The 15,709-nt window shown below is 39.1% G+C and overlaps 1 protein-coding gene across 20 annotated transcripts in view; it reads right to left on the bottom strand.

Annotated features, from left to right (window-relative positions):
• The window catches only part of CAMK2D (calcium/calmodulin dependent protein kinase II delta), a gene marked incomplete at both ends in the record, with an annotated part of 339,011 nt that overhangs the window by 65,641 nt on the left and 257,661 nt on the right, over positions 1-15,709 (bottom strand). For all 20 annotated transcript variants that reach the window (XM_080697513.1, XM_080697528.1, XM_080697516.1 and 17 more), the window contains one exon: positions 805-888. In XM_080697513.1, the coding sequence (XP_080553639.1) occupies positions 805-888 (84 nt within the window). The remainder of the gene's footprint in view (positions 1-804; positions 889-15,709) is intronic.

Below are 15,709 nucleotides of genomic sequence, written 5' to 3'. Positions count from 1 at the left end.
ACCTATGCATTAATCTTACCTGAGAACTTGTTAAGCATGTAAATGTTCCCACCCAAGACCTATTGGATCAACAATCTGTGCTAACCAGCTCTCCATAAAATCTTACTATATGCTAAAGTTTGAGAATTTCTTTTAAGAAATTCTGAATTGATCACTAGAGAATACCAACTTCAAGTAAAAGATACTATTATAAATTATAATAATACTAGTTTATAATTAATAAATGTATTTTTCTTAAATCCATATACTAAAATCCTAACCCTGCCAGGTATGGTGGTGCACGCTTGTAATCCCAGTACTTGGGAAGCTGAGACAGGAGGATCTCAGTTTGAGGACAGCCTCAGCTACTTAGTGAGGCCCTCTGCAACTTAGTGAGACCCTGTTTCAAAATAAAAAATAAAAAGTAGGGATGGGGGGTGTATCTTTGAGGTAGAATGCCCCTGGGTTCACTCTCCAGTACCCTCCAAAAAATCCTAACCTCAAATATAATGGTTATTAGAAGGCCTCAGGAATGATGTTAGTGTCTTTAAAAAAGAGACGATGGAGAGCTCCATTGCCTTTCTACCACATGAGACCCTCTCAAAGCAAAGTTGGCCCTTTACAAACTAAGAAGCAGCCTCTCAACAGACACTGAATCTGCCAGCAGCTTGATCCTGTACTTTCTAGCCTCTAGAACTATGAGAACTAATTTTTTTTTTTTTTTTGCTGTTTACGTCACCCAGTCACTGATGGTTTGTCACAGTAATCCAAACAGACTAAGATATTAAAATACTGCCAAATTTGCTTAAAAATATAATTCCTTACCACATGCCCACATATCCACTGGTTTTCCATAAGGATCTTTACGTAAAACTTCTGGAGAAAGATATCCAGGTGTGCCAGCAAAACCTAGGGAAAACAGATATTTGTGAGTTGATTTGAAAAATAAATATGACATGAGAAACTAAGAAAGAACCTTTCAGGGGCTTCTTTATCAGATGGCATGTTTTGTTTGTCAAATAAAGCAAGGTTCTCTGAGTACTAAAATAACATAGTTTCTCTTTACAACAATAAACACTAGATTTTTCTGCCCTGTAGTTTATTTGGGGTGGGAAAAACATCCTTTTTCTTTTCTGATACAGAGGCCAGTTTATTATGCTATATAGTCACCATGTATACTTGAGGCCATTTTTGATTACCAATTCTTATTATCACTTATATGGCAGTTAAAACTAAATTTGAAAAGAAATAAAGGAAACATTAAAGATAGGATAAACTCTGCAAAAGTATGTCACCTAAGTAACTTTATTATGAGAAGCAGTCACCTATAGATAGACTTATATAAAACAAACATACTCAAGTCTAAAGAGAGAGTTTATTGGGTATAGGACAATGAGGGAGAAGACAAGACTAAAAGTAACTGAAGAACTCATCAGCAGAAGAAATAAGTCCACAATATATCAAGGAGCTCAATGTGTACTAATAAATAACCAGGTGTGCTTGTAGCTGGCAACTAAAGAGAAGACTCAGGAACATCAGATAAATCACTACTGAACATGGAGAACTAGACTTTCATCTTCCTATTACATAAATCAGTGTGGAACTCAGTAAGGTACACTTAAGTAGCAATCAACGTATAACTAGAATCCCAAGGAAAATATCCATTATTTCTGAAAATAATAACTTTTAAAATTCAAAAATACTTACTTAAAAATCAACACAACTATTCTCATTTGAAAATTTCCTTGAAAGCACAAAAACTTAAAAATATCTTTAAGGGATAAGTAATCAGGAATTCTTCCAACCATAAAGCACTGACAAAAGCACACTGCATTTACTGCAAAGTACCCCCCCCATTTTTTCCCCTCATTTCTATGACAAACTTATAGTAAGTACAAACAATAAGAAGGGTTATAAAAATAAATATATACAATGCAAGTTAATTCTCTGAAAAAAATTAGAAGAGGCAAAGGATTTGATTCAATTTTTTTTCTTGTTTTTCTTTTTCATTATCTTTCTCTTCCTTTAGATTGGAGAAAGATAGGGTGAGTAATGAAAAGGGACTCCAAAATAAGAGTGTAGGTTGTAGCTGAAGCTTTAGCCGGACCACCGATGACCCCCTGATGGTTCTACTGCCTAAAGCTGAGGACTGCCCAAAGGTGTAACATGGAGTCAGTTCTAAGGCTGGCATGAATACAATCACTGTAAAGAGCTTCCCAGAGCTTCTGGTATATCACCCCTGTCCTTCCCATCCCCACCCCGCCACCAACTCCTTGCAACAGGAGACACAAAGGGAACCCAATGAGAAAAGGATGTAAGTACACATCGCTTTTAAAATACAAAAATATTTATTTAAAAATACCAACACAACTATTCTCATTTGAAAGTTTACTTGAAACACTCAGTCCAGGTCTTCCGGGAAGATGGCGACGGAGGAAAGCGGCACTTACAAGTCCCGCTAACAATCCAACTCTACTACCACAAAACCAGCGCCTTTCAGAGCCAGAAAACACCACCAGCAAAGAAATAAAAACGGTAACTACAAGGGACAGAGAAAAAGGGCTGGAAAAACAAGACACCAGAAAAAAACCAGCCCGAAGTGCCGCGCCCGCGCGGCGCTGAGCGGCCAGAGCCGCAGCGCGGATTGGGGGGAGCCGCAGAGTGGAGCGGCCTGCCGCGTCGCGGAACCGCCAGAGCGGCCGGAGTGGCCAGACCCGCGGTGCAGAGCAGCCGAAGCCGCGGTTCAGAGCAGCCGAGTAGAGCGGCCAGAACAGCCAAGCGGAGTGGCCAGAACAGCCGGAGCAGCCAGAGCCGCAGCGCGGATTGCCTGGAGCGGCCGCGCGGAGTGGCCAGAGCCGCGGAGTGGAGCGGCTGGAGCAGCCGGAGCGGAGCGGCCAGAACAGCTGAGCGGAGCGGCCAGAGCAGCCGAGCAGAGCGGCCAGAACAGCCGGAGCGGAGCGGCCAGAACAGTCGGAGCAGCCAGAGCCGCGTTGCGGAACGGCCAGAGCGGCCGGAGTGGCCAGACCCGCGGTGCAGAGCAGCCAGAGCCGGGCGCAGAGCGGCCGGAGCGGAGCGGCCTACATCTCCCCTAGCAGCACCAGGCTCCAGAGAGGAGGGAGACTCAAAACAGAGCTCAAATCCAGAGAGGAGGTACTTTGGCCTCGCGGCCTAGGACGCAGAAGCAGCGTCTTACTGCTGGCGGCAGTGGTGAGTTCACCGGACGGCCCTAGACCAATCCATTCAACCAGCCACCAGGAGCCTGAGAGGAGCGGTTGACACCGAGCTGAGGTGAGCAGGTGCTGAACAGCCGGGCGGCAGTCAGCAGTTTTGTTGGTGCAGGGAACATCTAAAGCTCCCAAGGGCCGAGCACAGCACAACTGGCAGGGACTCAGAGCGGAGTTCAAAACCAGAGAAGAAATACGCCGCATCACGGCCAAGGGCGTGGCAGTGGTGCCATATTGCCAGTGGCGGCAGCAGCGAATCCACCAAGTTCACTACAGCTCCATCAGCGCACTCAATAACCGTGAGTCAAATTGTGACCCCTAGGGAAGAAATCCCAGTACTGCGCTCCCAGGGACTTGCGCAGATAGTCTCCCTGGGTCGGAGATTTTAGCAGTGCAGCCCAGGGGGGGAGTGGCAGTGGCAGAGATATCATACCATAGTCACAACTCCCCACTGGAGAACGCCCAACTTGGCACTCCCCACGGTCTAAGCAGCCTTGATTGACTCCCTGGGTCTGAGACTTTGTGATACAAACCAGTTAAGGAGTAGTGGTGACTGAGATACCACAGACACGAGATCCGGAGCATCTTAAGTGAACTCGTAGTGACTCGGGGAAGAACCCAGAGAAGGCACAAACTTCCAAAATCATGGGAAAGAGAAATAACAATGGAGCAGTGAATGCCAACAACCCCACAACATCAGAATCTGATAACACAGAAATCCAAAGATCTCTAGAAGATCAAATTAGGAAAATAACTTTAGAAATAATAGAGGACTTTCGAAAAGAATTTAGAGAGAGTCAAAAAGAGATAAAGGATGCAATTAATGAAGTAAAGGCCTCAATCCAAAGTATAAACAACAGATTAGACCACATGGAGAATAGAATCTCGCTCCTTGAAGATGATCATTCTAAAAATGAACGCATAGTTTCTAATTTAGAAAAAAAAAACCCGACAGCAGGAATCTGACATTGAAGAAATATGGGCCCATTTCAAGAGAGCTAACCTAAGAATAATTGGAATAGAGGAGGGAAAAGAAGGTGAAACCAAAGGGATCAACAATCTCTTCAAGGAAGTAATAGCAGAAAATTTTCCAAACATAGAGCAAGAGGTCGATACACAGATCCAGGAAACTTATAGAACTCCCTTTAGACAGGATCAGAGAAGAGGATCCCCACGCCACATAATTGTCAAAATGACTAATGTGGAAGCCAAGGAGAGAATCTTAAAGGCAACAAAAACAAAAGGCCACGTGACATACAGAGGCAAACCAATTAGAATCACTCCAGACTTCCCAAACCAAGTTATGAAAGCCAGAAGGGCTTGGAGTAACATATTCCAAACTCTGAAAGAAAACAACTTCCAGCCAAAAATTTCCTACCCAGCAAAACTATCCATCAAATTAGATGGGGAAATAAGAAGCTTCCATGACAAACAGCAACTGAAGGAATTTATGTCTTCAAAACCAGCGCTAGAGAAAATACTCAAGGAGATTAACTGCAAAGAGGAAATGGGTAATACACGCCAGAACCAAAGAAACAAGAATTCCCATCCAGCAGACAACTAAGCAAAGAAGAATAAACAGTATCTTAAACAGAAATAAGATCTTAACATGTTGGGAATTAAAAATTATCTCTCTATAATCACACTTAATGTAAACGGCCTCAACTCCCCAATAAAAAGACATAAAGTGGCAAAATGGATTAAAAGCCAGAATCCATCCATCTGCTGCTTACAAGAAACACACCTTACAAGTAAAGATAGGAACAAACTCAAGGTAAAGGGCTGGAGCAAGGTAATCCATGCTAATGGTACTCGAAGACAAGCAGGAGTAGCAACTATGATATCAGACAAGTTAGACTTCAAACCCAAACTTATTAGAAGAGACAAAGAAGGTCACATCTTACTGGTAAAAGGAATAGTCCAGCAAGAGGAAATAACAATAATCAACATCTATGCCCCAAACATAGGGGCAGCTACTTTCATAAATCAAACTCTTTGTGATATGAAGTCACACATAAATCCCAACACAATAATACTGGGAGACTTCAACACACCTCTCACAATACTAGACCGATCTTCCAGACAAAGGGTCAGTAAAGATGTCTCAGAACTAAAGAACACCATTAACCAAATGGACCTGTTGGACTCATATAGAATATTTCACCCAACTACAGCAGAGTTTACATTTTTCTCAGCTGCTCATGGAACCTTCTCCAAAATAGATCACATCCTGGGACACAAAATGAGCACTAGCAAATTTAAAAAATGTTACATACTTCCCTGTGTCATTTCAGACCATAATGGAATGAAACTAGAAATCAACTATAAGAAGACTCAGAGAAACAACATAAACATGTGGAGACTGAACACCACACTTCTGAATGAAGAATGGGTCATAGAAGATGTAAGAGGTGAAATCAAGAAATTTCTAGAAACAAATGAAAATAAAGAAACAACATATCAAAACCTCTGGGACACTTTGAAGGCAGTATTAAGAGGAAAATTTATAGCACTGAGTGCTCACATAAGAAAAACAGAAAATCTTCAAATAAATAGCCTTATGACACACCTCAAAGCCCTTGAAAAGCAGGAACAATTGAACCCCAAAGCCAGCAGAAGACGGGAAATTATTAAAATTAGAGCAGAAATTAACGAAATAGAGAATAAAAAAACAATACAGAAAATCAACAAAACTAAAAGCTGGTTTCTTGAAAAAATTAACAAGATTGATAAACCATTAGCCAACCTAACTAAAAAAAAGAGAGAATCAACCCAAATTATGAAGATAAGGGATGAAAAAGGAGACATTACTACTGACAGCGTAGAAATCCAGAGGATTATCAGAAACTACTTTGAAAAACTATACTCCAACAAAATGGAAAACCTGGAGGAAATCGACAACTTCCTAGATAAATACAACCTTCCTAAACTGAGTCAAGAAGATATAGAACACTTAAACCAACCAATAACAATTAAAGAGATTGAAACAGCAATAAAGAGCTTACCATCAAAGAAAAGCCCAGGACCAGATGGTTTCCCAAGTGAATTCTATAAAACCTTTATAGGAGAACTAATCCCAATACTACTCAAACTATTTCGGGAAATAGAAAAAACCGGGACTCTCCCAAATACATTCTATGAAGCCAACATCACACTAATACCCAAACCGAATAAAGACAGTTCAAGGAAGGAAAACTACAGGCCTATATCTCTGATGAACTTGGATGCAAAACTATTAAACAAAATACTAGCAACACGCATTCAAAACCACATCAAGAAAATCATTCACCATGACCAGGTAGGGTTCATCCCAGGGATGCAAGGCTGGTTCAATATACGAAAATCAATCCATGTAATTCATCATATAAACAGAATCAAAGACAAAAACCACATGATCATCTCAATAGATGCTGAAAAAGCATTTGATAAAATTCAACATCCATTTATGATAAAAACACTGCAGAGAATTGGAATAGAAGGAACATATCTCAACATTATTAAGGCAATCTACAATAGGCCCACTGCCAACATCATATTAAATGGGGAAAAACTTCAAGAATTCCCCCTAAAAACTGGAACGAGACAAGGATGTCCACTATCACCACTTCTCTTCAATATAGTACTAGAGACTCTAGCCAGAGCAATAAGGCAAGAAAAGGAAATCAAAGGAGTACAAATAGGAAAAGAAGAACTCAAGCTTTCACTATTTGCAGATGACATGATACTATACTTAGAAAACCCAACAAACTCAACCAAAAGGCTTATAGAACTGATCAACAAATTCAGCAAGGTATCTGGATACAAAATCAACCTTAAAAAATCAGAAGCTTTCCTGTACACCAACCATAAATCCACTGAAAAAGAAATTCAGAAAACACTTCCACTCAGGATCTCCCACAAAAAAATAAAATACCTAGGAATAAACTTGACCAAGGAGGTAAAAGATCTCTACAAAGAAAATTATAAAACACTGAAAAAAGAAATCGAAGAAGATCTTAGAAGATGGAAAGACCTTCCATGTTCATGGATTGGCAGAATAAATATTATTAAAATGGCCATACTCCCAAAACTGATCTACAGATTTAATGCAATGCCCATTAAACTACCAAGATCATTCCTCACAGACATAGAAAAATCAGTCCTTAAATTTATCTGGAATAACAAAAAGCCCAGAATAGCCAAGGTAGTTCTCAGCAACAAAAACCACGCAGGAGGAATCACAATACCTGACTTTAAACTATACTACAAAGCCATTGTAATAAAAACAGCATGGTACTGGCAAAAGAACAGATATATAGACCAATGGAGCAGAATAGAAGACCCAGAAACAAGTCCACACATTTTCAGCCAATTGATTTTTGACAAAGGGGCCAAAAACATACACTGGAAAAAAGATAGCCTCTTTAACAAATGGTGTTGGCAAAACTGGTTAACCATATGCAGAAAATTGGATGTTAATCCCACTTTTTCACCCTGTACAAAAGTCAACTCACGATGGATCAAAGACTTGGAAATTAAACCAGAGACTTTGAAGCTCCTTGAAGAGGGCATAGGTCCAACACTACAACACATAGGCACAGACAAACATTTCCTCAACAAGACCCCAAAAGCACAACAAATTAAAAGGAGAATCAATACATGGGATTGCATGAAACTGAAGAGCTTCTCTTCAGCAAAGGAAACTATCAAGAATCTCAATCGAGAGCCAACAGAATGGGAGAAGATTTTTGCCACCTACACCACTGATAGAGGACTAATATCTAGAATATACAGAGAACTCAAGAAACTCAACACTAAGAAAACAAAACATCCAATAACAAAATGGGCAAATGAACTAAATAGACACTTCACAAAAGAAGAAATTCAAATGGCCAATAAATGCATGAAAAAATGCTCAACATCACTGGCAATCAGAGAGATGCAAATCAAAACTACCCTGAGATTTCACCTAACTCCAACTAGAATGGCCATCATTCAAAACACAAACAACAACAGATGCTGGCGAGGATGTGGAGAAGTGGGAACTCTAAGACATTGTTGGTGGGATTGCAAATTAGTGCAACCACTTTGGAAAACAGTATGGAGAATCCTCAGAAGAATGGGAACAAATCTACCATTTGATCCAGCAATACCACTGTTGGGTATCTACCCAAAAGAAAAGAAACCAAACTATCAAACTAATGCATGTGTATCTATGTTCATAGCTGCACAATTCACCATAGCCAAACTATGGAACCAGCCAAGATGTCCATCAACAGATGAATGGATTACAAAACTGTGGGATATGTACACAATGGAATTTTACTCAGCCATCAAAAAAAACTCAATTACATCATTTTCAGGGAAATGGATGGAGCTGGAGGACATTATGCTAAGTGAGATTAGTCAGGCACAAAAAATAAGAAATCAGATGCTTTCCCTAATATGTGAGAGTTAGGGAGAAATGGGTCATAGGAGGAACTCTTGGAAGAGCATCAGTAACTTTTAACTCTGTTTACATTGTCTTTGGATATACAATATTTTTTTATTTTTTAAGGGAGTTTATTTACCCTTTTGTTGCCTGTGCCATTGAAATCATATCCAAGAAATCACTTCCAATTTCAATGTTGTGAGGTTTTATGACCCAGATTTTCTTCTAAAAGCTGATAGTATTAAGATTTATATTTAGGTCCTTTATCTATTTTGAGTTAATATTTGTATATGTGTTAGGTAAGGGTCCAATTTTATTATTTTTCATTTATTATTATTTTTCAACAATATTTAGTTAAAAGACTAGTATTTCCTCCACCAAAAGTTCATGGAAACCTTGTCAAAAATAACTTGACAATGTATGGAAGAATTTATCTCTAGGCTTTTATTTAGCTCCAATGGTTTATATATCTGCCTTTAGAACAGTACTACACTGTTTCAATTATTGTAGCTTTATATGGTTTGAAATCAGAAAATATACATCTTCTAGCTTTGTTCTTCTTTGAGACTGTTTTGGGTATCTAGAGCCCATATTCCATATCAGGATAGATTTTTTTTCTGAAAAATAAATAAATAAATGTATGATAGTTTCACCTAAAAAAAAAAAAGAAAAAAAAATATTCTCTGGTAAGAAAGAAAGCAAAAAGAAATATTGAAATGTTATCTTTAAGTCATCAAAAGTTTGGTACCAGACAAATGAAACTGTTATGTGAGATTATCAATGTTAATATTGTATAAATTGCTATAATACTAGATGTCAACCACTAAGCCAAGCGTGGGAAGGAGGGATGGGGAGGGAATGGGGTGGGGATCGGGTAGGGGCTAACTGGGCGATGTGTGCTTGTATGTCTACAAAGGTATCTTATTTATACCACTATGATGTATGAATACATTGCACCAATAAAAAATAAATTAAAAAAAAAAAAAAAAAAAAAAAAAAAAAAAAAAAAAGAAACACTCAGTCCAATGTCCTGAGAGTGCACTTGCAGAATCTGGTTCTTCTTACTCATCCCACGTAGACCCTTCCTTTTTCACATTTGATTTGACTGATCGTTAAAGGTCTCTTGAGAGCAAACTTCTCATGTTCACCCTTGATGCTACTTTTTCTGTTATATGAATCTCAATTTCTTTTCTTGTAACTTCTTTCCATCTTAGAATTCTTAGATGCCTACTAGTGCTCACTGATCTTTTCTCACTCTGAATTTCAAACACTCTTTTAAATACAGCCCATACTCTCCTGTTTAAAATTAGTAAACCTTAGATTTTTATTTTTATTTTATTTTACTTATTTATTTTTGTGGGTCTGGGGATGGAATCCAGGGGCATTCTACCTCCGAGCTACAGCCCCTGCCCTATTTTTTATTCTTTTATTTTGAAAACGGGTCTCGCTGACTTGCAGAGGACCTCACTAAGTAGCTGAGGCTGTCTGTGAACTGTGATCCTTCAGGTCTCAGCCTCCCGAATGCTGGGATTACAAGTGTGTGCCACCACGCCCGGCCATGAGAAGACATTTTTAATGCTATTCTTTCCAGGGATGATACGGAAGTCACTTCATGTGAATAAAAATGTAAAAGCCTAGAATGCTCTTGCATTACACATAATGAAAAAACAGCCAGGCATGGTGGTGCATGCTTGTAATCCCAGCATTTGGGAAGTTGAGACAGGAGGATCGTGGTTCACGGGCAGCCTCAGCTACTTAGTGAGGCCCTCTGCAACTCAGTGAGACCCTGTTTCAAAATAAAGAATAAAAAATAGGGCAGGGGGTGTAGCTCGGAGGTTGAATGTCCCTGGGTTCCACCCCCAGAACTGCCAAAAAAAGAGTATGGATTTTTATTTATTAAAAAAGACTTTTACCTGCTAAATATTGGCATTGTTTGAAAAGAATAAAATTAAGCCAAAAAAAGGCCATATGGCAAATAATGAACAAATATCAAAACCATTCAAACCAAAACAGATATATTTATTCCTGATATATATCTGGAGTATATCCAAAAAATTGCACATGTGCATTTTGTTTACTTAAGAGGATTTACCTAAAATTGGAGAGAGAGAGGGAAGGAGGAAGGGAGAGGGGAGAGAGAGAGAGAGAGAGAGAGAGAGAGAGAGAGAGAGAGAAGAGAAGAATGGAAGAGAAGAGTGTGTTTTATAAGCTTGGAAACTATATATCTATACTTCTTTTTTTTTTTTTTTGCTGGTTTGGGGATGGAACCCAGGGGGCATTTGACCTCCTGGTTATACCCCCTGCCCTATTTTTTATTCTTTATTTTGAAACAGGGTTTCATTAAGTTGTAGAGGGCCTCATTAAGTAGCTGAGGCTGTCTGCGAACCGTGATCCTCCGGTCTCAGCTTCCCAAATGCTGGGATTACAAGTATGCACCACCACACCCTGCTCTATATGTCTATATTTCTGAAATGTAAGGTCTCCTTAGGACCTCCTGGGTTACATCTTTTTTTTTTTTTTAAAAGGTTACTACTCCCAGGAACCTTAAGAAGGGAACTGTTGACAACACATAATGATGAAGAAGTAGGGATTTTATTCCCACATACAGATGTTTCTCTGGAACTAGCTTGCTCTTGGAAAGGAACTGTCACAACTGGAAAATTTGTGCACTTTTACTTATTGTTTTCATGAACCTGATTATTTTTCATTGATTCACTGATTCACTAGACAACTTTCACTGAATAGGAAAGAACTATGATGCTGTGTTTCATACCAAGATGATTTTGGAAAATTAATGAACATTACTTATGGCCTAGTAGTGTTCCTTTGACTACTTCACTTAGTCTTTTAGCATTGCTATGAAGGACTATTTATGATCCTCATTTAAAAATGGTTAGTGATGCCATGAATTTAAGTGACTTATGCAACATCATTCAACTACCAAAACCAGGGCCAGCACATAAGTTCAGGTATTCTGACTCAAAAAACACAGCTCTTTTTACTACACACCATCCTCTTAAACCACATGCCATCTAGCAGAGGAGATAAAACAGAGCTCAAGACAGGAGAGATTTAGGGAATATAATTCCAACTCTCTTACAGTCATTAAGACAATGTTGCTGGGGTTAACTGTGAGCCTCAGCTGTGATATTAAAGGCTTTGTGTTGTTTCTGATATCAATCATCATCACCTTGTACCCAGTTCTCACAATTATATTACCAGGAGGACTTCCGGGAATATGGCGACCGAGAAAAGCGGGGCTTAAGAGCCCCGCTAACAACCAATCTCCATTACCACAAAACCAGCACCTTTCATAGCCAGAAAACACCATCACCAGAAAAACAAAAAAAAAACCACCAGGCTCCAGAGAGAAAGCAGACTGAGAACAGAGCTCAGGGACACAGAGGAGACACACGCGCCCGAGGACGCGGCAGCAGCGCCATACTGCCGGCGGCAGCGGCGAACTCAACGGACGGCTACAGCAAGCTGAGGTGAGCCACTGCGGAAGAGCAAGGCGGGATTTCTCCACGCAGAGAGCGTCTAAAGCTCCCAGTGGCCGAGCTCAGCACACGCTGCAGGGATTCAGAGTGGAAATCAAAACCAGAGAAGAAAAAATACGCCAGCCTCAAGGCCGAGGGCGTGGCAGAGGCGCCATATTGTCACCGGCGGCGGCAGCAGCAGTGAATTCACCGAGTCCATACAGCTACATCTGCGTACTCAAGAACAGTGAGTCAAATTGCGGGCCACAGAGGAGAAATCCCAGTACTGTACCTCCTGGGACTTGACCCAGTGAGGGAGTGGTGGTGGCAGAGATATCACACCATAGGAGAACGTGCAACCTGGCACCCCCCATAGTTTAAAGCAGCCTCTATCGACTCCCTGGGTCGGAGACTCTGCGATACAACCCAGTAAAGGAGTAGTGGGGTCTGAGATACCACAGACTCGAGATCCAGAGCACCTTAAGTGAAGCCATAGTGACCTAAGGGAAGAACCCAGAGAAGGCACAAACCTCCGAAATCATGGGAAAGAGGAATAATACTGGAGTAATGAATGCGCACAACCCCACATCAGAACCCGATAAAACAGAAAATCAGAGATTTCTAGAAGATCAAATCAGGAAAATAACTGTAGAAATAATAGAGGTGCTTCGAAAAGAACTCAGAGAGAGCCAAAAAGAGATAAAGGATGCAATTAATGAAGTAAAGGCCTCAATTCAAAGCACAAACAACCGATTAGAACACATGGAGAACAGAATCTCGCTCTTAGAAGATGAGCAATCCAAAAATGAACGCACAGTTTCTAATCTAGAAAAAAATATCCAACAGCAGGAATCTGACATGGAAGAAATATGGGCCCATCTTAAGAGAGCTAACCTAAGAATAATTGGAATAGAGGAGGGAAAAGAAAGTGAAACCAAAGGGATCAACAATCTCTTCAAGGAAGTAATAGCAGAAAATTTTCCAAATATAGAGCAAGAGGTGATACACAGATCCAGGAAACTTATAGAACTCCCTTTAGACAGGATCGGAGAAGAGGATCCCCACGCCACATAATTGTCAAAATGACCAATGTGGAAACCAAGCAGAGAATCTTAAAGGCAACAAAAACAAAGGGCCAAGTGACATTCAGAGGCAAAACAATTAGAATCACTCCAGACTTCCCAAACCAAGTCATGAGAGCCAGAAGGGCTTGGAGTAACATATTCCAAACTCTGAAAGAAAACAACTTCCAGCCAAAAATTTCCTATCCAGCAAAACTTTCTATCAAATTAGATGGAGAAATAAGAAGCTTCCATGATAAACAGAAACTGAAGGAATTTATGTCTTCAAAACCAGCGCTAGAGAAAATACTCAAAGAGATTAACTACAAAGAAGAAATAGGTAACACTCACCAGAACCAGAGAAACAAGATTTTCCATCCAACAGACAACTAAGATTGGTTATCTGTGGAGATTCATTATTTTTGTTAGTCTTTACCTATCTCTAAACTGTATTGTTTGCCTTTATTGTTGTTAATTTTTAGGATTTCTAGTTGGAATATTAATATACCTTCAGATATAGCATTTGAAAATATTTTATCCAATTCTATTAGTAACTTTTAACTCTGTTTACATTGTCTTTGGATATACAATATTTTTTTTTATTTTTTAGGGAGTTTGTATATTCTTCTGTTGCTGTGCCATTGAAATCATAACCAAGAAATCACTGCCAATTTCAATGTTGTGAGGTTTTATGACCCAGATTTTCTTCTAAAAGTTTATAGTCTTAAGATTTATATTTAGGTCTTTTATCTATTTTGAGTTAATACTTGTATGTGGGATTAGGTAAGGGTCCAATTTTATTCTTTTCCATGTAATTATTATTTTTCAACAATATTTAGTTAAAAGATTATTATTTCCACCACCAAATGTTCGTGGAAACCTTGTCAAAAATAACTTGACAATATAGGGAAGAATTTAGCTCTAGGCCTGTATTTAACTCCAATGGTTTATATATCTGCCTTTAGAACAGTATTACACTGTTTCAATTATTGTAGCTTTATATGGTTTGAAATCAGAAAATATATATCTGCTAGCTTTGTTCTTTTTCAAGATCGTTTTGGGTATCTAGAATTCATATTCCATATTAGGATAGATTTTTTTCTGAAAAATAAATATATGAATATATGATAGTTTCACCTAAAAAAACAGAAAAAAATATGCTCTGGTAAGAAAGAAAGCAAAAAGAAATATTGAAATGTTATCTTTAATTTATCAAAAGCTTGGTATCAGACAAATGAAACTGTTATGTGAGATTAACATTTTTAATTTTGGATAAATTGCTATAATACTAGATGTCAATCACTAAGCCAAGCATGGGAAGGAGGGATGGGGAGGGAATGGGGTGGGGATCGGGTGGGGGCTGACTGGGCGATGTGTGCATGTATGTCTACAAAAGTTTGTATCCCACTATGATGTATGAATACAGTGCACCAATAAAATAAAATTAAAAAAAAACAAAAAAAACCCAAAAAAACAAAAAACAATTATATTACCAGGCCTAAGCCCCTATTTTGGTATCCTGCCTCATAGCACAAGTCTCTTATGAAGTTGGGTCCTGCTTTGTGCTATAGAGGACTAGAGGACTGTCTTAAACCCAACATCTGGGACTTTTATTTCTAATGGATGTCCCTAAAGTTCAGAGTCTAAGCTGGGAACATTCTATATACTCCCTAGTTCAATTTTGATTCATAAATAATTTGAATGAGTCCCTGCTCATTGGGTTAACTATCCTCAAACCATCTCCTCCACACTCCTACTGAAATCATCACTGGGTAACATACACACTGTTAAATTCCTCTTCACTAATTTTTTTCCCCCACAGATGCCTCAAACTTCTAAGATAAAAGCCAAACTCTTCCAAAGAGTGGAAGGAGTCCATTCCTACTACTTTAACACCTTAAATATCATTCATCCCAATATATTTAATGCTTTAGCTGAATCAAACTTCTTGCTATTATAGAACAAGTTTCATGCCTCTGGACATTTGCATATGCAGACCCCTCTTTCTAAAGTGGCTTTACCTCCTTGTAAGCAAATGGATGAGTTCTGATTCATCTCTTAGGCAATCATAGGTTTTGCCCCAATTATTAAAGCTTCCTTAAAGGCAGACTTTTATACTTCTTCCCTTGTATTTCAAGAGCACCTCCAGAATGCTTACGTTAAGGTTCTCCCAACCTGCATGGTAAACAGTTACTGATGCAAAAACCTCAGGTCCTCAAGGGCCAGGACCTCCTATTTAATTTAAGAACCTACAGTAATTTGCTCTGCCTCTCTCTGTGGTATCTTGCTATTTCATGTTGAGCTCTTGTTACTATATATTCTTTCTCTGGTCAACCACTCTTCTTCAGGATATAGAGATATATTTGCATCTCTAATTTCTAGAACTAAATCTGTGTCTTGCCTTCTTTCAATCTGCAGTTAACTAGTATAAGCTTTTTCCAATGTCAAAGCATGATAAACCAAATAGGTTTGGAGTATTAAATTCACTGGGAGTGAGGTTGTGTGTGATAAGGAGACACTTGATGTTAAAGGTAGCATTAAACTTGGGAGAGACTG

The sequence above is a fragment of the Muscardinus avellanarius genome (assembly GCF_963383645.1).
Source record: "Muscardinus avellanarius genome assembly, chromosome: 6".
Taxonomy (NCBI): Eukaryota; Metazoa; Chordata; class Mammalia; order Rodentia; family Gliridae; genus Muscardinus; species Muscardinus avellanarius.
The sequence above is the reverse complement of the archived record's forward strand: the minus strand, read 5'-3'. Positions and strand labels throughout refer to the sequence as shown.